Below are 21753 nucleotides of genomic sequence, written 5' to 3'. Positions count from 1 at the left end.
ATTACTGCTGACAACCTGCCTGTATATCCTGTCTGAGAGGTAGTCACAGCCCCGCCCCCTGCTGATGACATCACTGATATACTGACCTGTCATCCACACCCCTTATACTACAGGAACATCTATTACTGCTGACAACCTGCCTGTATATCCTGTCTGAGAGGTAGTCACAGCCCCGCCCCCTGCTGATGACATCACTGATATGATGACATAAGATCAGACATGAGATCACACACCTTATACTACAGGAACATCTATTACTGCTGACAACCTGCCTGTATATCCTGTCTGAGAGGTAGTCACAGCCCCGCCCCCTGCTGATGACATCACTGATATAATGACATGTGATCAGACATGAGATCACACCCCTTATACTACAGGAACATCTATTACTGCTGACAACCTGCCTGTATATCCTGTCTGAGAGGTTGTCACAGCCCCGCCCCCTGCTGATGACATCACTGATATAATGACATGTGATCAGACATGAGATCACACACCTTATACTACAGGAACATCTATTACTGCTGACAACCTGCCTGTATATCCTGTCTGAGAGGTTGTCACAGCCCCGCCCCCTGCTGATGACATCACTGATATAATGACATGTGATCACACACCTTATACTACAGGAACATCTATTACTGCTGACAACCTGCCTGTATATCCTGTCTGAGAGGTTGTCACAGCCCCGCCCCCCTGCTGATGACATCACTGATATAATGACATGTGATCAGACATGTGATCAGACACCTTATACTACAGGAACATCTATTACTGCTGACAACCTGCCTGTATATCCTGTCTGAGGGGTAGTCACAGCCCCGCCCCCTGCTGATGACATCACTGATATACTGACATGTGATCACACACCTTATACTACAGGAACATCTATTACTGCTGACAACCTGCCTGTATATCCTGTCTGAGAGGTAGTCACAGCCCCGCCCCCTGCTGATGACATCACTGATATAATGACATGTGATCAGACATGAGATCACACACCTTATACTACAGGAACATCTATTACTGCTGACAACCTGCCTGTATATCCTGTCTGAGAGGTAGTCACAGCCCCGCCCCCTGCTGATGACATCACTGATATAATGACATGAGATCCACACCTTATACTACAGGAACATCTATTACTGCTGACAACCTGCCTGTATATCCTGTCTGAGAGGTTGTCACAGCCCCGCCCCCCTGCTGATGACATCACTGATATAATGACATGTGATCAGACATGTGATCAGACACCTTATACTACAGGAACATCTATTACTGCTGACAATCTGCCTGTATATCCTGTCTGAGAGGTAGTCACAGCCCCGCCCCCTGCTGATGACATCACTGATATACTGACCTGTCATCCACACCCCTTATACTACAGGAACATCTATTACTGCTGACAACCTGCCTGTATATCCTGTCTGAGAGGTAGTCACAGCCCCGCCCCCTGCTGATGACATCACTGATTATATATATATATATGGTATCACATAGTTGCAGGACATTGGGGATTTTCTCGGATTCGTCAGGTTATCATCAGTCTGTATTTTGGCGGTTCTACTCAGATGACGCCATTGGGGCGGCGGTTACTTACACGTCCACTATGATCACCATGTCCTTCGGCGAGGACGCCCCCTGGATGTACCTGGAGACAGATCAGAAAACAACATCAATATCCGCCAGTGACGCTAAGGTCTGATAACAGAGCAGCAGCACATGAACTGCGGGGGGCGTGTCCCTTTAAGGCGCGATCTGGCGAGAGTACCACGCAACACGGGTTTTAATCGCAAGTTTATCCCCTGGATGAACATAATAATGGGGCCGCAATAACGATTCCGCGGAAGATCACTTTCTGGGGTCGTCGCTGATCAATCGCATTGTTTGCATGTGGCGATCGTTCTGCTGCAGAGTCGTGAAAATGGCGATAACTGCAACAGTCCCAAAATATTGCGCAGTGGTTGATGATGCAGAATAAGGTGGCCTCTTGGTCACTGCTCAGTGGCTCGCGGTGCCGGAGTTTATCGCTCTATTTGGCCCCTCCCCCACAGACGGCGCTAAGCGCTCACCCACTTAATCGCACTCCTCTGCCGACGGCAGAACGTATCCATAACAATGTACCCAGGAGCGGCCTCCAGGTACTGCCGCCGTCAATCGAGGCATTTTCCAGCGGCGATGATGCGTGAAATGAAAATTGGACGGGGTCCTCTGGGGTGGGGGAGGGAGACGGACGATGAGAGCGGGCAGATGCGGAGGATCGCGCATCCACCGGGCAACACACGGCAAATTTATCAGAAAATAGCGCCATTTCTGTAAAAGAAGGGGTGTGGCTACAGAGACGACATTGTAACAAAAGTAGCAAATCCCAGCAGTGAAACTCTACACGGAAAAAGATGGCGGCTCCACAGACGGTATCCCTGTGCAGGTGGGTACTGCCCCTGACATGGAGGAGACATTGGCAGAGAACTCACCAGGGCCTCCTGCGGACATCGTACAGGTCGATCTTGCTGGGTGCCCTCCAGGGGGTGGCTGCGGTGACAGATAGCAGAGTTAGTATTTGGGAATCCTCCCACCCGATCTGCGCTGCTCCTTCCTGCGGCCGCCATCACCCCCCCCGTAGCTTGGCTGTAGGCGCCGCTCTTACCTGGGTAATATCGGGTGACACCGGTGGCGCTGCCGAACACCTGCCACAGCAACGTGGGGTCCTCCTGCCGATTCTGGATGAAGATGTTCTCTAAGGCGTCCGTCCAGTTCAGCTCATTCAGGATGACCGTGGCTGGGGAGACAAGGGGGTGACTAGGGTCAGCGGAGTCTGCACAGGGGGGCAGCAAACTACCCAGGAAGAGGCGGAGTCAGCGAGGGAGGGGAAAGCGGTATTTGGGGTTCACATCAGGGGAGGGTTAATGCAATTAAAGGGCCGGTGTCCCATCTTCAGTAGACAGAGCTCAAACTCTGGGTTCCTTACTATTTTCAAGACCCTGCTTGCCATCAGTGAATAGAAACATCAGCTGCCTGTAAACAGTCCTGTTCTCAGATTTTCCTCTTTGAGCTAGGCAGACTAGACTTACACACATACATTGTAACAAACCCTCAACTGTGAGAGCAGCAGTGGGTCAAGGCAGGTTTAAAACCTCTGAATAAAAAAATAAAATATTATGGTTCCCATTCAATGACAGCAAGCAGAGGTATTGCAAACGCAAAGGAGTGAGACAAGCAATCTGTCTGCAGCAAATGTTACAGCTTGCTACTGCTGGTGGAATGGGGAAAACTACAACACCCAGCATGCCCTGACGGATGAGAAGTCCCATGACAGGAATCCAGCGGGGGTCCTCTGGGGGGCAGTGCGGACACTCACAGCCCTTGTAGATGTCGGTCGGGATCTGCACCGCCGTGTACGAGTAATTCACTTTAGTCCTGAAGTTCGGATCCTCGCTGAACTCCAGTTTCAGGGAGTTTGACGCCTCCACGGACTCCTCCTCGCCCTCCGGATCATCCTAGAAGAAGCAAAATAGCATGAGCCCCGGACGGGGCGAGAGGGGCCACGGGTCACAGCAGACAACACCCCACTCACATATTCCGTGTCCGCCTTGGAATCGTAATATTCAATATCTTCCTCCTGTCAAAGAAGAAACAAAATGTGAGAAATGGAGAGGATGGGGGTAAGAAACCTGCTCTGGGGTCCTGAAATCCTCTGTGCTGCTGGGACCCTGCTCCTTCCACTATGCAACTATCTGCCTGTGACCTCCACATGATCAGTATGCGGATCTCCTGAAACACTCTGTGCTGCTGAGGACGCTGCTCTCAAGGGTCTATTGTCCTCTGTGTCATTAGTCTGGGATGTTATGTAAACGCTCTGTAACAATGTATCAGACCGAGGGGCAGTGCTGGGGGGCCGCACGCCCCTTCCCCCGAATTACACATTAACCCCCTCCTCCCCATGTAGTCAGTCCGTGCACTGACGGTAAGCGAACATTGCGTCTTCCTGGCTACAGAGCTGCGCTCCATCTGTCTGCAGCAGCTCCATTCCATTGCTATTCCAGTCATTCATCCCCCGATCCCTGCACCCCTCCCCCTCCGCGATCCCCATCCCGCTGACCCCCTCCCCCTCTCCTCGCCCTGGAGCGTAATGAAACCTGACATTATATCAAACATTATAAAGACTCTCATTTGATGAAGATCATTCGTCAACACACAAACCTATTAACCAGCAGAAAAGCCTCGCCGCGCGCCGCTCCCCGAGCACGTGCGCCGTGTATGAGAGCGCCGCACCGCACGCCGCACATGCATCCAGACTGCAAATCACACGCTCCGCGCTCCCAGCCACCGCCGCTCAGGTGAACTCGGCCCCAAGGTCATTGCCAAGGACGAGACGGAGAAATCCTTCTCCCGTACGAGCGCACGTCACGGACCGCAGAGAAAAACGAGCGCCATAGGACAGAATTCAGACTGAAGAGAGAGAATAAGTAAGAGTATGGAGGACGCTGAACCGCCGGCCTCAGGAGCGTCAGGATGTACACAGGAGCAGTATTATAGCGGTTATATCCCTGTACACAGGAGCAGTATTATAGCGGTTATATCCCTGTACACAGGAGCAGTATTATAGCGGTTATATCCCTGTACACAGGAGCAGTATTATAGCGGTTATATCCCTGTACACAGGAGCAGTATTATAGTAGTTATATTCTTGTACATAGGGGGTAGTATTATAGTAGTTATATTCTTGTACATAGGAGCAGTATTATAGTAGTTATATTCTTGTACATAGGAGCAGTATTATAGTAGTTATATTCTTGTACATAGGAGGCAGTATTATAGTAGTTATATTCTTGTACATAGGAGCAGTATTATAGTAGTTATATTCTTGTACATAGGAGGCAGTATTATAGTAGTTATATTCCTGTATATAGGAGGCAGTATTATAGTAGTTATATTCTTGTACATAGGAGCAGTATTATAGTAGTTATATTCTTGTACATAGGAGCAGTATTATAGTAGTTATATTCTTGTACATAGGAGCAGTATTATAGTAGTTATATTCTTGTACATAGGAGCAGTATTATAGTAGTTATATTCTTGTACATAGGAGCAGTATTAAAGTAGTTATATTCTTGTACATAGGAGCAGTATTATAGTAGTTATATTCTTGTACATAGGAGCAGTATTATAGTAGTTATATTCTTGTACATAGGAGGCAGTATTATAGCAGTTATATTCTTGTACATAGGAGGCAGTATTATAGTAGTTATATTCTTGTACATAGGAGGCAGTATTATAGTAGTTATATTCCTGTACATAGGAGCAGTATTATAGTAGTTATATTCTTGTACATAGGAGGCAGTATTATAGTAGTTATATTCCTGTACATAGGAGCAGTATTATATTAGTTATATTCTTGTACATAGGAGCAGTATTATAGTAGTTATATTCTTGTACATAGGAGGCAGTATTATAGTAGTTATATTCTTGTACATAGGAGCAGTATTATAGTAGTTATATTCTTGTACATAGGAGGCAGTATTATAGTAGTTATATTCTTGTACATAGGAGCAGTATTATAGCAGTTATATTCGTGTACATAGCAGGCAGTATTATAGCACTTATATTCTTATACATAGGAGCAGTATTATAGTAGTTATATTCCTGTACATACGTGGCAGTATTATAGTAGTTATATTCTTGTACATAGGAGCAGTATTATAGCAGTTATATTCGTGTACATAGGTGGCAGTATTATAGTAGTTATATTCTTGTACATAGGAGCAGTATTATAGTAGTTATATTCTTGTACATAGGAGGCAGTATTATAGTAGTTATATTCTTCTACATAGGAGGGAGTAATATAGTAGTTATATTCTTGTACATAGGAGCAGTATTATAGTAGTTATATTCTTGTACATAGGAGCAGTATTATAGTAGTTATATTCTTGTACATAGGAGCAGTATTATAGTAGTTATATTCTTGTACATAGGAGCAGTATTATAGTAGTTATATTCTTGTACATAGGAGCAGTATTATAGTAGTTATATTCTTGTACATAGGAGCGGTATTATAGTAGTTATATTCTTGTACATAGGAGCAGTATTATAGTAGTTATATTCTTGTACATAGGAGGCAGTATTATAGTAGTTATAGTCTTGTACATAGGAGGCAGTATTATAGTAGTTATATTCCTGTACATAGGAGGCAGTATTATAGTAGTTATATTCCTGTACATAGGTGGCAGTATTATAGTAGTTATATTCTTGTACATAGGAGCAGTATTATAGCAGTTATATTCGTGTACATAGGTGGCAGTATTATAGTAGTTATATTCTTGTACATAGGAGCAGTATTATAGTAGTTATATTCTTGTACATAGGAGGCAGTATTATAGTAGTTTTAGTCTTGTACATAGGAGCAGTATTATAGTAGTTATATTCTTGTACATAGGAGGCAGTATTATAGTAGTTTTAGTCTTGTACATAGGAGGCAGTATTATAGTAGTTATATTCTTGTACATAGGAGGCAGTATTATAGTAGTTATATTCTTGTACATAGGAGCAGTATTATAGTAGTTATATTCTTGTACATAGGAGCAGTATTATAGTAGTTATATTCTTGTACATAGGAGCGGTATTATAGTAGTTATATTCTTGTACATAGGAGCAGTATTATAGTAGTTATATTCTTGTACATAGGAGCAGTATTATAGTAGTTATATTCCTGTACATAGGAGCAGTATTATAGTAGTTATATTCTTGTACATAGGAGCAGTATTATAGTAGTTATATTCTTGTACATAGGAGCAGTATTATAGTAGTTATATTACTGTACATAGGAGGCAGTATTATAGTAGTTATATTCTTGTACATAGGAGGCAGTATTATAGTAGTTATATTCTTGTACATAGGAGCAGTATTATAGTAGTTATATTCTTGTACATAGGAGGCAGTATTATAGTAGTTATATTCCTGTACATAGGAGCAGTATTATAGTAGTTATATTCTTGTACATAGGAGGCAGTATTATAGTAGTTATATTCTTGTACATAGGAGCAGTATTATAGTAGTTATGTTCTTGTACATAGGAGCAGTATTATAGTAGTTATATTCTTGTACATAGGAGCAGTATTATAGCAGTTATATTCTTGTACATAGGAGGCAGTATTATAGCAGTTATATTCGTGTACATAGGTGGCAGTACTACACTTGTCATATTCTGATCTATGGTCGTAGAGGAGGTTCACATACTTTGTGTACCGCTGTCCGGCGCCATCCTGACACAGAGTCCAATTATGTGACTGTCTCAGCCCCAGGACAGAACATTCCATCAGATGGAATCATAATGACACAGATTTAACCCACGAGGAGTCTGCGGCTGCCGGTCACATGATGTTATCCTGTAGCGCAGATCATTAGGATCAGGACATGTCTGAACCTTGAGCAATATATGTCAGGTCTGAGATCTGAAGGTGAATCGCTGGACTCTATGACGAGACGCACCATATACACAACTAAAGGAACAAGACCATTAAGGGGGAGAACACGCTGGCATGCAGTCCCAGATCGTGCGGAGATGGTTACACACTTCCATCTGTATTTTCTTCTACACATTGGCGCAGTGCACCGAAGAAAGGCAAATTGCTCCTAAGCTGAGGCGATGTCAGATTGCACCCCCCTATCATTCTGTGAGCCTGGCACATCCATCCAGACAGCCGCCATCTGCTCTCCTGAGCCAACTGTCTGGACACTGTGCCCAGTGCAATGCCTGGATTTCAGAGAAAGCTTCAAACCAGGGGGAACGGCTGGTACAGGTGACCACCGGTGACCCCAGATCGAAGTGGGGGGGGAAATATCTTTAGCAATTTGCTGATGCACCCAGCATGTGACTGATGAAAGGATCAGGGTAGAAGTGTCAGTGTTAGAGCTGTCGGGGCCGTCAGTGTGGCGGCTGCCAGCATCTTCACAGATGAGCCTTTAACTAGAGCTGCATTCAGATTTCTGCAGGCGATGAACTGGTCAGCACAGAACTGCACCGCACCCGGGTACTTTACACTGCTCCAGCAGCACCTCAGGTCATCTACATGGGTGTAACATTCAGTGACAGTTTCTTAACCCCTTGGATACCTAAAGTTTTTGCCTTTTTTTATTTTATTTCCATATCTTCCCTGAGCCATAACGGTTTTGTTTTCCGTTCACATAGCTGTATGAGGGCTTATTATTTGCGGGAAAAGCTGTACTTTTCTAATGCCACATGGCATACAATGTAGTGGGGGAAAAAATCCAAATGGGGTGGAATTTGAATAAATGCAATTTCTCTACCGTTTCACAGGTTTTGTCCCTACAGCGTTACCTTTGCAAAAAAACCCGACCTGTGCCCTTCCTTCTCTGGGTCAGTACGATTACAACGATACCACATATGTATGGGTTTACATGACCATATTCTGACCCCCATAAGTTCTTTACTTCTATCTACTGAGACTTTTTTTATTGATCGCATTTTAAAGTGTGTGATTTTTTGATTACATTTTAGTACATTTTTTGGGTAAGAGAAGTGGCCATTTCGAGCCTTTTTTCCATTACCCCATTCGCCATATTGGAAAAATATTTTTATATTTTAATTGTACGGTCATTTTCAGACGTGGTGATGCCCATGATGTTCATATGTTTTGTTATTTGCGTGTTTATTTTTTTATTCTACGGAAAGGAGGGGTGATTTAAATTTTTTGATTTATTTTTTATATATATATAATTTTTACTTTTTTATGGTTTTGTAGCTCGTGTTTGAGGCTGCACCATCACATTTCTTTAAGATCTACGAGAGCAAAATTGCTCACTTCTTATGTTAGTCTGCCACCTGCTGGGCAAAATAAGAATTGCATCTCCAATACCCTGGGTCTCTTCAAAGAGACTCAGCGTATTGAATTCTATTGCCGGTATCCTCATTGGCCGCAGAGGGTGCCAGTAAGAAGCCCAAAAGCGCGTGCTTCCATTTATTTTTATTTTTTTTAAGTTTTAAGATGCAGAGATCACATGTGATCACGACATCTAAAGGCTTTAGATGATAATAATGCCAATCGCGGTCATTAGCCGTGGATCTCTGCTGTTGGAAAGAGCGGAGACCGCTGGCCATAGTGCCCGTTGCATGCACAAGCAGGCACCATGTTTACCCATCACTCCAGCACCGTACATGTACGGCACAGGTAGAGAAATGGTTAAGCCAGATAGAAGTCTATGGGCTGCAAAACGGATCCGTCCCATTTCCGTTATGCAGAGGAGTCCTCTCCTGATCCTGAGTCCTCTCCTGATCCTGAGTCCTCTCCTGCATAACGGAAACTGGACGGATCAGTTATGCAGCCCATAGACTTCTTTTATGACAGAATGAATAACTGAATGTCTCTAAAAGGCATTCCGCAATGCATTCTATCATAGAATTACGTTATGGTCCGTGGTAACGGAATAATCCATAGCGCAATTCAACCTTAACCAACAAAGTGTGAAAAAACGTCATAACATGAAATTCGCTCATCTCTACTAACTACATACAGATCATACAGCCACCACTAGGGGGAGCTCACTACATACAGATTATACAGCCACCACTAGAGGGAGCTCACTACATACAGAGTATACAGCCACCACTAGGGGGAGCTCACTACATACAGAGTATACAGCCACCACTAGAGGGAGCTCACTACATACAGATTATACAACCACCACTAGAGGGAGCTCACTACATACAGATTATACAGCCACCACTAGAGGGAGCTCACTACATACAGATTATACAGCCACCACTAGAGGGATCACTACATACAGATTATACACCCACCACTAGGGGGAGCTCACTACATACAGATTATACAGCCACCACTAGGGGGAGCTCACTACATACTGATTATACAGCCACCACTAGAGGGAGCTCACTACATATAGATTATACAGCCACCACTAGAGGGAGCTCACTACATACAGATTATACAGTCACCACTAGAGGGAGCTCACTACATACAGATTATACAGCCACCACTAGAGGGAGCTCACTACATACAGATTATACATCCACCACTAGAGGGAGCTCACTACACACAGATAATACAGCCATCACTAGAGGGAGCTCACTACATACAGATTATACAGCCACCACTAGAGGGAGCTCACTACATACAGATTATACAGCCACCACTAGAGGGAGCTCACTACATACAGATTATACAGCCACCACTAGAGGGAGCTCACTACATGCATTGATTTCAATAACTGCACAGTATGCAGGGAGCTCCCCCTGCTGGTGGCTGCACAGAATACTATCATGTGTCTCTAGGTGGATTTGGAGCTCTGCACCAGAAAATTGAAAATCTCACCAATATAAAGATATATTAAGAACCTAATTAACCAAAACATCAGACGTCCACTTTAAAGCCAAGCAGAGGACTAAATCATTGTGAAGGCAGCTTTAGATGTAACTGGAGCATTTATGAACTGGTGGCGCAGCTTTTGAAGCTTGCTCGCTGGAGGAAGGGTAATGATGAGTGAAGAGAGTAAACAGGGCGGCAGTGAAGGAATCGCTCACGGAGCCGGTCACGAACGGATGGGTTCAGTAACGTCGTAGTCATTAAAATAAATTGTTCATTTGGCGACTCGCGCAGCCCAAGTCTTTGGGACTGACAGGAGGAGAATGAGGCTCGTAGGTAGAAATGGCCGTTTACGGTAAGGGTCGTGCAGACAGTGGAGCTGCGGTTGTTTACGTAAAATACACAGGCGCTCCCCGCAGAACACCCGGGGGGCGGCAGAGCACGCTCCATCCCCTTCATAACAACCTTGAAGCAATCAGTGAGCAGCCATGCAGGGGGTGTAATCAGAGCGGGGCAGACAGGAGGCGCGAGGTGAGTATACGGCTCTGTGGCACATAACACCTCTTGGCCATCTGTCTGCACTGGGCAATGAGAAAACACAGGACGGCGCTGGCAGGATCCGCAGTACGAGCGGTGGAGGAGGGGGCGCAGGACATCTGGAGCAGGAGGGGACGGCGGCCGGCAGCCAGCTATCAGACCACTGCTCCAATCGTGCACAGCCAAAGCAGGGCGAGGGGGCATGTCATGGCATCCCTGGCACTACAAGACCCAGCACCTATACTCCAATCACATGTGGAGCTGCATTCACAATCCTGCTGCATGAATGTCTGTGCAGAGCATGCACTCCACTGTGCGGGATATGAAGGCTCATTCAGAGCGGACTGCGAAATAATACCGCTGTGGGTGCTATATTCCCCCGCGCAGCGCCTGTAAGGCCAAGGGGTTCATCTCCTGCACTCCAGCGGAATAAAGCCCCGTCCATTAAGTGATCTAAGACTCTGTCAGCACAATGCTGATGGCTTCCTGAATGCAGCTCTGGCTGGGACTAGAGTATAAGAAAGGCTACGACATGTGCTGTGATTATTACAGGACCCCAGCCGGTCCCCGGTTAATGACCCTCACACCGATGTGTGCGCTGAATATTACTGCGGACTGCGTGGATGCTAGCGAGACGCGTGTGCGTCCTGGGAGTGCGCGCTTATTAAGTACTTTATATTGACGCCTGGACGGCGACATTGGCAGCGAGAGCCTCATAATTGGCAGTAATTTATCAGTTCCAGCAATACGCCATTGTTACACATAGACGTGTTTACTGAGCGCACATTCCGCTAATCTTTAACCCCGTGCTGGCTGGCTGGGAATGGCGGCCCTGTCCACAAGCGTTATTATGGGATTAGTGCAGGAACTGGGATGCAGCTGGGGAAAAAAACGGTCCAATGTGTGCAAAGCCTGGGATAAGCCTGCAGCTCTGTGTGTGGCTAGAGGCCCCCTTTAATCAGTCTAGCTTATAGAGACTTCAAGGATGTGGTAATCAGAGGGCTGCTCCAACTCTGAACAGGATTTCACAGATAATATGTAGAGTACGTCTGCAGCGGCACTAAACTTCTGCTGATTTTAAGTGGTATACTCTAGTCACACCCCAAGCTGCATTTAAAATGATGCTGCCTGGCCAGCTCTTTGCAGGCACAATCCTTTTAGTCCTGCTGAGATGTTTTAAAGCTCGGTTACCCGAGATGTGTCCATTAACCCTACATCTTCCAGCACCGCAGAGCACGTTCCAGCACTGAGCCAGAAGGGAGCAGCAGCAAGACACAAGTTCCTGCTACCTGACAGCTAACAGGAAGCCAATGTTATGTGTATGCAGCTTTGGATGTAACTAAAGTATAAGACCTCAAGGTCAATCGAAGAAAAATCAGCCATTAGGAGACTTCAGCTTCCCCCCGAAGGTCTACAGGTGGCCGTCAGCGGGACCTCCGCTGAGGATTGGATGCAGGACCCTCCACACCGGCAGCTGTCACACTGTAGCAGCCGCTCTCCTCTCCTCCTGCTTCCCATTATGTCTCAGCGCTGACACTGGGCAATGACAATCCGATCCAAATTACCTCATTCACTTTCATTAGGTCTGGCAGGAGGCGAGGAGATAGCAGCGAGCCGGAGAGGTGAGGGAGGACGGAGACGAGGAGGAAGAAGAGAAGGCTGGAGAAGAGGAGGAGGACGGAGACGAGGAAGAAGAGAAGGATGGAGAAGAGGAGGAAGATGGAGACAAGAAGGATGGAGAAGAGGAGAAGATGGACAAGCGGAAGGAGGACAGAAAAGCAAAAGAAGAGAAGAACAGGAGAAGGAGGTGGAAAAGGAAGAAAAAGGATGGGGAGGAAGTAAAAGAGGGAGAAGAAGAAAAGGAAAACGAGGAAGATGGGGATAGATGTGATGGGTAGGAAGAAGAAGTAGAATGGGGGGCGGAGGAGAATGAGGAGGAAGGACGGGGAAGAAGGAGAAGGTGAATGGAGAAGAGAAAAAACAGTAATATGGACCATGTGAGGGACCATGTGATGAGCGCAGTGACGTCAACAAAAGGTCCTTTTCCTCCCAGGTCCTCAAAGAAGAAGACAGAAGAGAAGCCGGGCTGCGCGAACAAGTGGATGAGGGGAGATTTTTATTTTTATTTTTTAACCCCTCCAGCCCTATTGTACTATGCCTTCTGTATTCAGAATGCTATTATTTTCCCTTATAACCATGTTATAAGGGAAAATAAAGATCAGGTCCCCATCCCGATCGTCTCCTAGCAACCATGCGTGAAAATTGCACCGCATCCGCACTTGCTTGTGAATGCTTGCGATTTTCACGCAGCCCTATTCACTTCTATGAAAAACGCACAATATAGAGCATGCTGCGATTTTCACACAACGCACAAGTGATGTGTGAAAATCACCGCTCATGTGCACAGCCCCATAGAAGTGAATGGGTCCGGATTTAGTGCGGGTGCAATGCGTTCACCTCCCGCATTTCACCCGCGCGGAATACTCGCCCGTGTGAAAGGGGCCTAAGAGGAAGAAAAGGAGGATGTGGAAGCAGAACAATAGGTGGATGATAAAGAGGAATTAGTAGTGGCGAAAGAGAAATGACAAAAGGAGGAAGAGGATGGGAAAAATGAGGAAGAGGGGGCAGGGGAAGAGGAAAAAGAGGAGAAGGTTGGCTAAGAGGAAAAGGATAAGGATTGGGAACAGCAATATAAGGAGGAGGGTGGGGAACAGGAAGAAGATGAGATGAGTGGGTAGAGGAAAAATATGATGGAGAAAAGAAAAAAGAGGAAGAGGAGGATGGATAAGGATGACGATGAAATAATGACAAAGAGGAGGAGGATGGAAAAAAAGAAAAAAAAAAAAGAAGAGCAGGAGAACTGATAAAAGAGCAGAGGAAATAAGAGGAGGATGGGGAAAAGAAATCACAGGAGAAGGAAGAAAAGAACATTCCAGGGAAGAAGAGAGAAGGAAAAGGAAGCCAAAAATGAGAAAAAAAAAAAAAAGATTGGTTACAGGAAGAAGAGGAGTAGGAGGATGGGGAAGATGAAGAATATGAGAAGGCTGAGAAGAGGAAAAAGAGAATGGAGAAAAGGAAGAGGAGGATGGATAAGAGAAGGAGGATGAAAAGAGGAAGAAGAAGAGAAAGATAAAAAGAGGAGGGAGGTTGGTTAAAAAAAAAAAAAGAGCAGAGGGGAAAAAAAAAGGGATTAGAGAAGTGGAAGAAGAAGAAGAATGTTCAGAGGAGATGAGGAGAAAAGCCAAAATATTAGAAGAAAAAAACTGAGGAAGAAGAAACTGAAGGGGAAAGACACAAAGCAGATAGAAGATACAGGAAAGGAAGAAGAAGAAGGAAATGAGGGAAAAGAAAAAGGAGAATAGAAGGATAGAGATCAAGAAGAAGAAATATGAGAAGACTAGGAAGAGGAAAGACAAAAGGATGGAAAGGTGGAAAGAAGGAGAAGGGAAAGGTGGTAGGAAAAGGAAGGATAGGAAGAGGAAAATGATGGAAAATATGAAGAGGATGAAAAGAAAGAGGATGAGGAAGGTTCAGGGGAAGAACAAAGGAAGATAGAGAGAAGGAGAAAGAAAAATCAGAAGAAACAAGGGGAATGAAAATAGGAAGAAGACAGAGGAGGAGTATGAGAAGATGACAATGAGGAATAGAAAAAAAGGTGAGAAGAAAAATAAGAGGAAGGAAAAAAGAAAGGGTGGAAAAAGGAGGCACAGAAGAAGGAAGAGAAAAAAAAGATTTGACGAAAAAGAAGTGGAAAAAAGAGAAAGGAGAATACAAATTAGACAAAGAAATGAGAAGGAAAAAGAAGGGTATGAAGAAGAAAAAAGTGAAAGCAAAGTGAGAAAAAGAGCAAAAAGGGGAAGAGGAGAAAAAAAATGACAAGATGAAGGAGAAGAGGAAGAAAAAAGACAGAGGAAGTAGTACAGGGAGAAGAACATCAATGAGAAGATGATTAAGGAGAAGAAGAAAGAAGAGGAAGGAGAACAACCAGAGGTGGGAGCTTCTTGGAGGAATGGAGAAGATTCCTGATGGATGGGACGGACAAGGAATCAGTTCCTCAGGAAGACGTTAGGAGAATTCGGCGAGGGAGGTGAGAGCAAGGCGGAGGTGTGGGGGCCCTCAGGAGCCAGAACCTAAGAGAGGATGGCATCACAATGATAAACCGCGCTCAGGTATAGTCGTGTGGGCGTGGAGACGTCTGTGGATCCTGCGGCGCACAGACAGACACTGAACACCGGGCACGGAGACGGCACTCACCCTGATGTTATCCTGCCAGCGGTGATTCTTCTGGAACTCCTCCGCCGCACGCGCCAATCTCTGCAAGACAAGAGCCACAGGACGTTATCAGTAGAAACGAGGTGACAACCAAAAAACAGACTTCTTACAGCGGACACCGTCTCCTCTGAGACCTCTGGTATATGTGACAACCACCCACAGCCCTCGGTGCACACAGGGGTTGTCGCCAGCTCTGCACAGGTCCTGTATGGCATCCATACCGGCATTCCTCCTCACCGCCCCTGCAGATTATCTGACCAATATCTGTCCAATCAGACCAATAGTAGATCTGTGCGTGTAAATGGCCACTGACTAATGATTGGTCAGATATCTGTCAGATAATATAGCGGTGTAATACAGGCTTTCGTGTCAGTGTGGATCTGCGCCCTGCACCCATCCTCTATCTCCTACCGTATCTCTCCATCTTGTATCCATCCTCATATCCATCACGCACAGATTACAGTGACGGTGCGCCGACAGTCTAGGACATGACCAACGTCCACACACAATAAAAATAGAGAAAATACGGGCGCGCCGCCGGGTGCGGTAAAGATCCTCTGACTGAAGCCACTACACGCGTCGCAATCTCCGCTTTATATAGACCACGGGGATTAAAGATCATTAATTCCCCAACGGACTTGAAACCCTGCGTAGAAAATCTACACGATTCATAAAAACCATTCCGGTCAGTTTAGAAACCTTGTGACATCCACACACAACACCTCGATGTCTGCACAACAACAAGTGCTAGAACAATGGCTAACAAGGAACACGTTCCGGCTGACGCGGCGCAGGTCCCCATCCCCCGGGACGTACAGTAGCCCTGCGCAGGCGTGCATTGTCTAGTGTCACACTAAAGATGGCTCCTTCAAACTCCTTCTATGCCGTATTGGCAAATCAGCGTAGATACAAGTAGCACAAAGTCAGAGTATACTGTCTGGGTCAGTCGCCATAAGAGCACCGACGAACCAAAACACCACCAAAAACAGGATACATTCACTGATAGCGCTGGGCTAATCACAGTATAACTGCACACATCACAGCGCCATCCGGAGCGCCAAGGCAGTGGAACCAGGCGCTCCTCGTCTGTGGTCCCCACTGCTCCGCTGGGGCTGGTAGGTCCCTCCATGCACACGTACAGGCGCTCCTCACTGCTCCGCTGGGGCTGGTAGGTCCCTCCATGCACACGTACAGGCGCTCCTCACTGCTCCGCTGGGGCTGGTAGGTCCCTCCATGCACACGTACAGTCGCTCCTCACTGCTCCGCTGGGGCTGGTAGGTCCCTCCATGCACACGTACAGGCGCTCCTCACTGCTCCGCTGGGGCTGGTAGGTCCCTCCATGCACACGTACAGGCGCTCCCCACTGCTCCGCTGGGGCTGGTAGGTCCCTCCATGCACACGTACAGGCGCTCCTCACTGCTCCGCTGGGGCTGGTAGGTCCCTCCATGCACACGTACAGTCGCTCCTCACTGCTCCGCTGGGGCTGGTAGGTCCCTCCATGCACACGTACAGGCGCTCCCCACTGCTCCGCTGGGGCTGGTAGGTCCCTCCATGCACACGTACAGGCGCTCCCCACTGCTCCGCTGGGGCTGGTAGGTCCCTCCATGCACACGTACAGTCGCTCCTCACTGCTCCGCTGGGGCTGGTAGGTCCCTCCATGCACACGTACAGGCGCTCCTCACTGCTCCGCTGGGGCTGGTAGGTCCCTCCATGCACACGTACAGGCGCTCCTCACTGCTCCGCTGGGGCTGGTAGGTCCCTCCATGCACACGTACAGGCGCTCCTCACTGCTCCGCTGGGGCTGGTAGGTCCCTCCATGCACACGTACAGGCGCTCCCCACTGCTCCGCTGGGGCTGGTAGGTCCCTCCATGCACACGTACAGGCGCTCCTCACTGCTCCGCTGGGGCTGGTAGGTCCCTCCATGCACACGTACAGGCGCTCCCCACTGCTCCGCTGGGGCTGGTAGGTCCCTCCATGCACACGTACAGGCGCTCCTCACTGCTCCGCTGGGGCTGGTAGGTCCCTCCATGCACACGTACAGGCGCTCCTCACTGCTCCGCTGGGGCTGGTAGGTCCCTCCATGCACACGTACAGGCGCTCCTCACTGCTCCGCTGGGGCTGGTAGGTCCATATATATATATATATATATATATATATAGACCTACCAGCCCCAGCAGAGCAGTGGGGACCATAGACGAGCAGCGCCTGTACGTGTATATATAATATATATTTTGTATTGATCCATGTCCAGGGCGGGGGTATAGGTGTCCATGGCATAGGACGCTCCTCTCAGTCTATGGCCGGCACTGGCATATTGTGCAGCTGTGTTCTCCTCTGCCCCCTGCGGTATGGACAGTCTGGAGGGGAAGTCTGGGCAGAGATCAGACAGTCTCCTGGAGCCAGTGTCCCTCACTGCTGAGTATTTGGGGCTGCACAGTAGGTAGTGGGCCTCATCCTCCACGGCCTCCTAGTCTCACTGCGGGCACAGTCTGCCACCCGGATTCAATAAGCCAGCTGTGGGCGCTCACTCAGTATGAGTATCTGTCTCTCTCTATTCTTCAGAATATATAGAGCCACCTGTCCGCGAATCTCAGGAGAACGTGGGTCATGCAGGAAGACAACGACCCAAAGATCAGAAATCCTTCTACCAAAGAATGGGAATAAAGGAAAGTTCTGGAATGTCCCAGTCCGGACCTTAACCCTCCAGAAATGATGTGGAAGGACCTGAAGTCAGCAGTTCATGGAGGAAACCACCAACATAGCAGCTCCTCCACCCCCCCCCCCCCCATATCTTTCTCCTCCGCGCCCCCCCATATCTTTCCCTGGACCTGGGCTCCCCCATATCTCTCTCCCCCCCCCCCCCATATCTTTCCCTGGACCTGGGCTCCCCCATATCTCTCCCCCCCCCCCCATATCTTTCTCCTCCGCGCCCCCCCCATATCTCTACCCCCCCAATATCTTTCCCTGGACCTGGGCTCCCTCATCCGCACACACACGTGCACCGCTCACATGTGCGGCAGTATGTTGCACACAGATGTAGTTGTTCAGCACATACACCTCGTGTAATAATTGAGCAGTAAAAGCTTTACCTGAAAGGCGGATATTCTGTGGGCGGAATATGTGGCGGAGCGCAGCAGGAGCCGCCAGTGACTGATGGGAGCGGTAACCCCTCCACTGCCAGAGCACAGTACTGACACCTACACTGTACACCGCACTGCAATATACACGTGTTACATAGGACTGCAGGTGGCATCTACTACATTATCTGTACTCAGAGAGGCATCACTGTGTTATCTGTGGTGTTACATAGGACTGCAGGTGACATCTACTACATTATCTGTACTGAGAGAGGCATCACTGTGTTATCTGTGGTGTTACATAGGACTGCAGGTGACATCTATTACATTATCTGTACTGAGAGAGGCATCACTGTGTTCTCTGTGGTGTTACATAGGACTGCAGGTGACATCTACTACATTATATGTACTCAGAGGGTTATCACTGTGTTATCTGTGGTGTTACATAGGACTGCAGGTGACATCTACTACATTATCTGTACACAGAGAGTTATCACTGTTTTATCTGTGGTGTTACATAGGACTGCAGGTGACATCTACTACATTATCTGTACACAGAGAGTTATCACTGTTTTATCTGTGGTGTTACATAGGACTGCAGGTGACATCTACTACATTATCTGTACTCCGAGAGTTATCACTGTGTTATCTGTGGTGTTACATAGGACTACAGGTGACATCTACTACATTATCTGTACTCCGAGAGTTATCACTGTGTTATCTGTGGTGTTACATAGGACTGCAGGGTTCACATGGCACTCCTAGTGATACAGAACGGTCTCAGCTCTGCTACATATGACATGGAGCTGCAGCACGTTCCTCCCTATTCCAGGCGCACGGCGGTTCCTCGGTATTAAAGCGTTTACAGGAGATCAGCGAGGGTTAGCAGACTTCGCACAGCGAGGTGGAGGCGCGAGGCGCGCAGCGCTCTGCAGAACGTACACGGAGCAGCACAGATAATATTCTTAATTCAAATATATAAATAAAAAGAAAATAAATCATACAAACAGCCGCGGGCGCAAACCATCAAGTCGCCGGCGTTTCTGCAGCTACACGGAATGTGACCTTTTCCAGCCCAATCTCTCGTGTTCCGGTCGCCGAGCTGATGGAAAAATTAATACAATGGATTTTATTTAAAGGGAAAAAGGTCACGAAGAGAACGGCGAAAACTAATCTCAGGTGGAAGGAATCAGACGTTACCACAGAATAATCGCAGCCCACCCCTCCCCCACACCGCAGCCCCCCGAGATATCCATCTGAGAGGCGACAGTTCTGCCATCTCGCCCTGTGCAAGTCACACTGTGCCACAAGCGGGACACGTGCGCCCGTGGGCAGCCAGAAGGGGAGCGCCCGTGGGCAGCCAGAAGGGGCGCGCCCGTGGGCAGCCAGAAGGGGCGCGCCCGTGGGCAGCCAGAAGGGGAGCGTTACTACCGACGCATGGACCTCAGTTTTGGCGCCTGTTGGCACGGTCCGCAGGGGTAAGGGAATGCCGCCGTCCTCCCAGCATGCTTTGTGAGATGAGGGGAACGTCAGACCAAAGCGATCATCAGGGACGGATCAAAAATCGGATGTCTTATACTGAAGGAGGGAGAGGGCTGCTGATGAATCACCTGCGCTGATGCAGTGCAACAAACCCTCAACTGTGAGAATTATTAGGTCAGCACAGGTTTTTATCTTCTAGATATGAACAGAATATTTCCATTCACTGACAGCAAACGGGGTTCTTCGTGAAAAATATGAATACAAAGGGCAGATCAATATAGAGAGCAGCCCGACGCCCCCGGGTGAGTCCCGTCTCGGGGGATTTGGCGTCGTGTCCTGTCCTGGATCCACAGGGACCCGGCTCCTAAAATATCCCACATGAGAGTCTCCTTGACTATATTAACATTAGAGCCTAATCAGCAATCAGCGGCTCGTAATCTTCTGATTAGCTCTGATTAAACTCCCGGCACGGGGAAGGCAGGAAGAGGAGGCGCAAACATGGAGCCCGGGGCCCGAACACATCTGAAGGTGGGATAGGGAGGATGGGGGCAGTTACTGCGGACAAAGGGAGTGCCAGGACCCAACTGCACTTCTATACAATATATGATGTCAGCGAAAGGGGCGGGGCTGTGACAACCTCTCAGACCGGTGTGTGCTGCGGAGCTCCCACTAGGGAGGGGTCCTGGCTGCAGACCCTGGAGGAGGTGAGGAGAGCTGGGCTGATGCCTCCAGGCAAGTCCCCTGTCTGGAGCTGGGCCTACGTTAGGACGCTGAGGAAGGTTGTTCCTGCAAGTTTGGTGATCGGGGGGAAGTCGCAGGCGGGCGGACTCCACAGAAAAGCCGAGCGAGCGGACTCCACAGAAAAGCCGAGCGAGCGGACTCCACAGAAAAGCCGAGCGAGCGGACTCCACAGAAAAGCCGAGCGAGCGGACTCCACAGAAAAGCCGAGCGAGCGGACTCCACAGAAAAGCCGAGCGAGCGGACTCCACAGAAAAGCCGAGCGAGCGGACTCCACAGAAAAGCCGAGCGAGCGGACTCCACAGAAAAGCCGAGCGAGCGGATGACTGTATCGGGGAACCAAGAGAGACACAGAGTAGAGGGGCTAATGCCCAAAATCCAGGCCCCTCAAACCAGGAGGGAGACCAGTCTGCAGGCGGCCAATAGAAGGGACACCATCAGCAGGAAGGACCTGGACTATGAGGAGGTGCACAGCATTGTAATACAAGGTAAAGCTGTGAGAATCATGGCCGCTGCACCTATAGAGCCTGCGGGAGACAGCAATGTGGTCACTGAGGGGTTAATGGGGCCAAGTAGTGGACAGAAGAGTCCAAGTCAGCAGGACCCAGCACACATGGGGTTAAACCGGGCTGACTGCATGAACAAGACACAAGCCAAAGCAAACACTGCCAGACCCCGGAGACAACATGGAGGTCACCGACCGTCACCGATCGGCAACAGAGAAGGCCAACATCAGCATCCAGGGGCCAGACACTGCCCGACCCCAGAGACTATTCTCCTATGTGACAAGACCTGCAAACCCCCCGCCCCGGAGGAGGAATGCAGTACGGATCCAGTACACCGGCCCGGACGCCCCCACAGGGCAGTTCATAGGCCACGATCTGCTGAAAAACCTCATGGGATTTGATGCGTCTGAGGTTCATGCGCTGATCCACGTCCCAACCACCAGGATCCAGAAGATCAGATTCTGCCGCAGAGCCTGGACCTGTTCTGGGAAAAATGTAACTCTACCAAAAATCAGGAAATCTGGAAAAATCTGCAGGTTCCAGTCGTCCAAACCTCTGACCACAGAAGTGACAATTCACCTCCAGTCCGAGGTGGTGACGCCAGCAGACGCATTGTACTGGCTGAGAAGATGGTGTGTGGTCCTCCATTCACCTTGTAAGATCTATGATGGAGGAGGAATCTGGATGGAGGCTACAAAGTAGTATAAAGTAGATGGCGTCACCAGACACCGGCCTCATGTCTTCTACCTGGGGATCTGCTACTATCCTGGGCAGCCAAGACTGAGCCACAGATGTGGGGCAGA

At 48.2% G+C, this 21753-nt stretch overlaps 1 protein-coding gene across 3 annotated transcripts in view; it reads right to left on the bottom strand.

Moving 5' to 3' along the window:
- CACNA2D2 (calcium voltage-gated channel auxiliary subunit alpha2delta 2) overlaps positions 1 to 21753 on the bottom strand; it is a 121803-nt gene that overhangs the window by 30807 nt on the left and 69243 nt on the right. For all 3 annotated transcript variants that reach the window (XM_040406723.1, XM_040406724.1, XM_040406725.1), the window contains 6 exons: positions 15129 to 15188; positions 3575 to 3619; positions 3359 to 3497; positions 2648 to 2779; positions 2475 to 2532; positions 1601 to 1651 (listed from right to left, as the gene is read on the bottom strand). In XM_040406723.1, coding sequence (XP_040262657.1) covers positions 1601 to 1651; positions 2475 to 2532; positions 2648 to 2779; positions 3359 to 3497; positions 3575 to 3619; positions 15129 to 15188 — 485 coding nt within the window. The remainder of the gene's footprint in view (positions 1 to 1600; positions 1652 to 2474; positions 2533 to 2647; positions 2780 to 3358; positions 3498 to 3574; positions 3620 to 15128; positions 15189 to 21753) is intronic.

This window comes from Bufo bufo, chromosome 9, assembly GCF_905171765.1.
Source record: "Bufo bufo chromosome 9, aBufBuf1.1, whole genome shotgun sequence".
Classification (NCBI taxonomy): Eukaryota; Metazoa; Chordata; class Amphibia; order Anura; family Bufonidae; genus Bufo; species Bufo bufo.
Note: the sequence above shows the minus strand (reverse complement) of the source record. Positions and strands in the feature narration are given on the sequence as shown.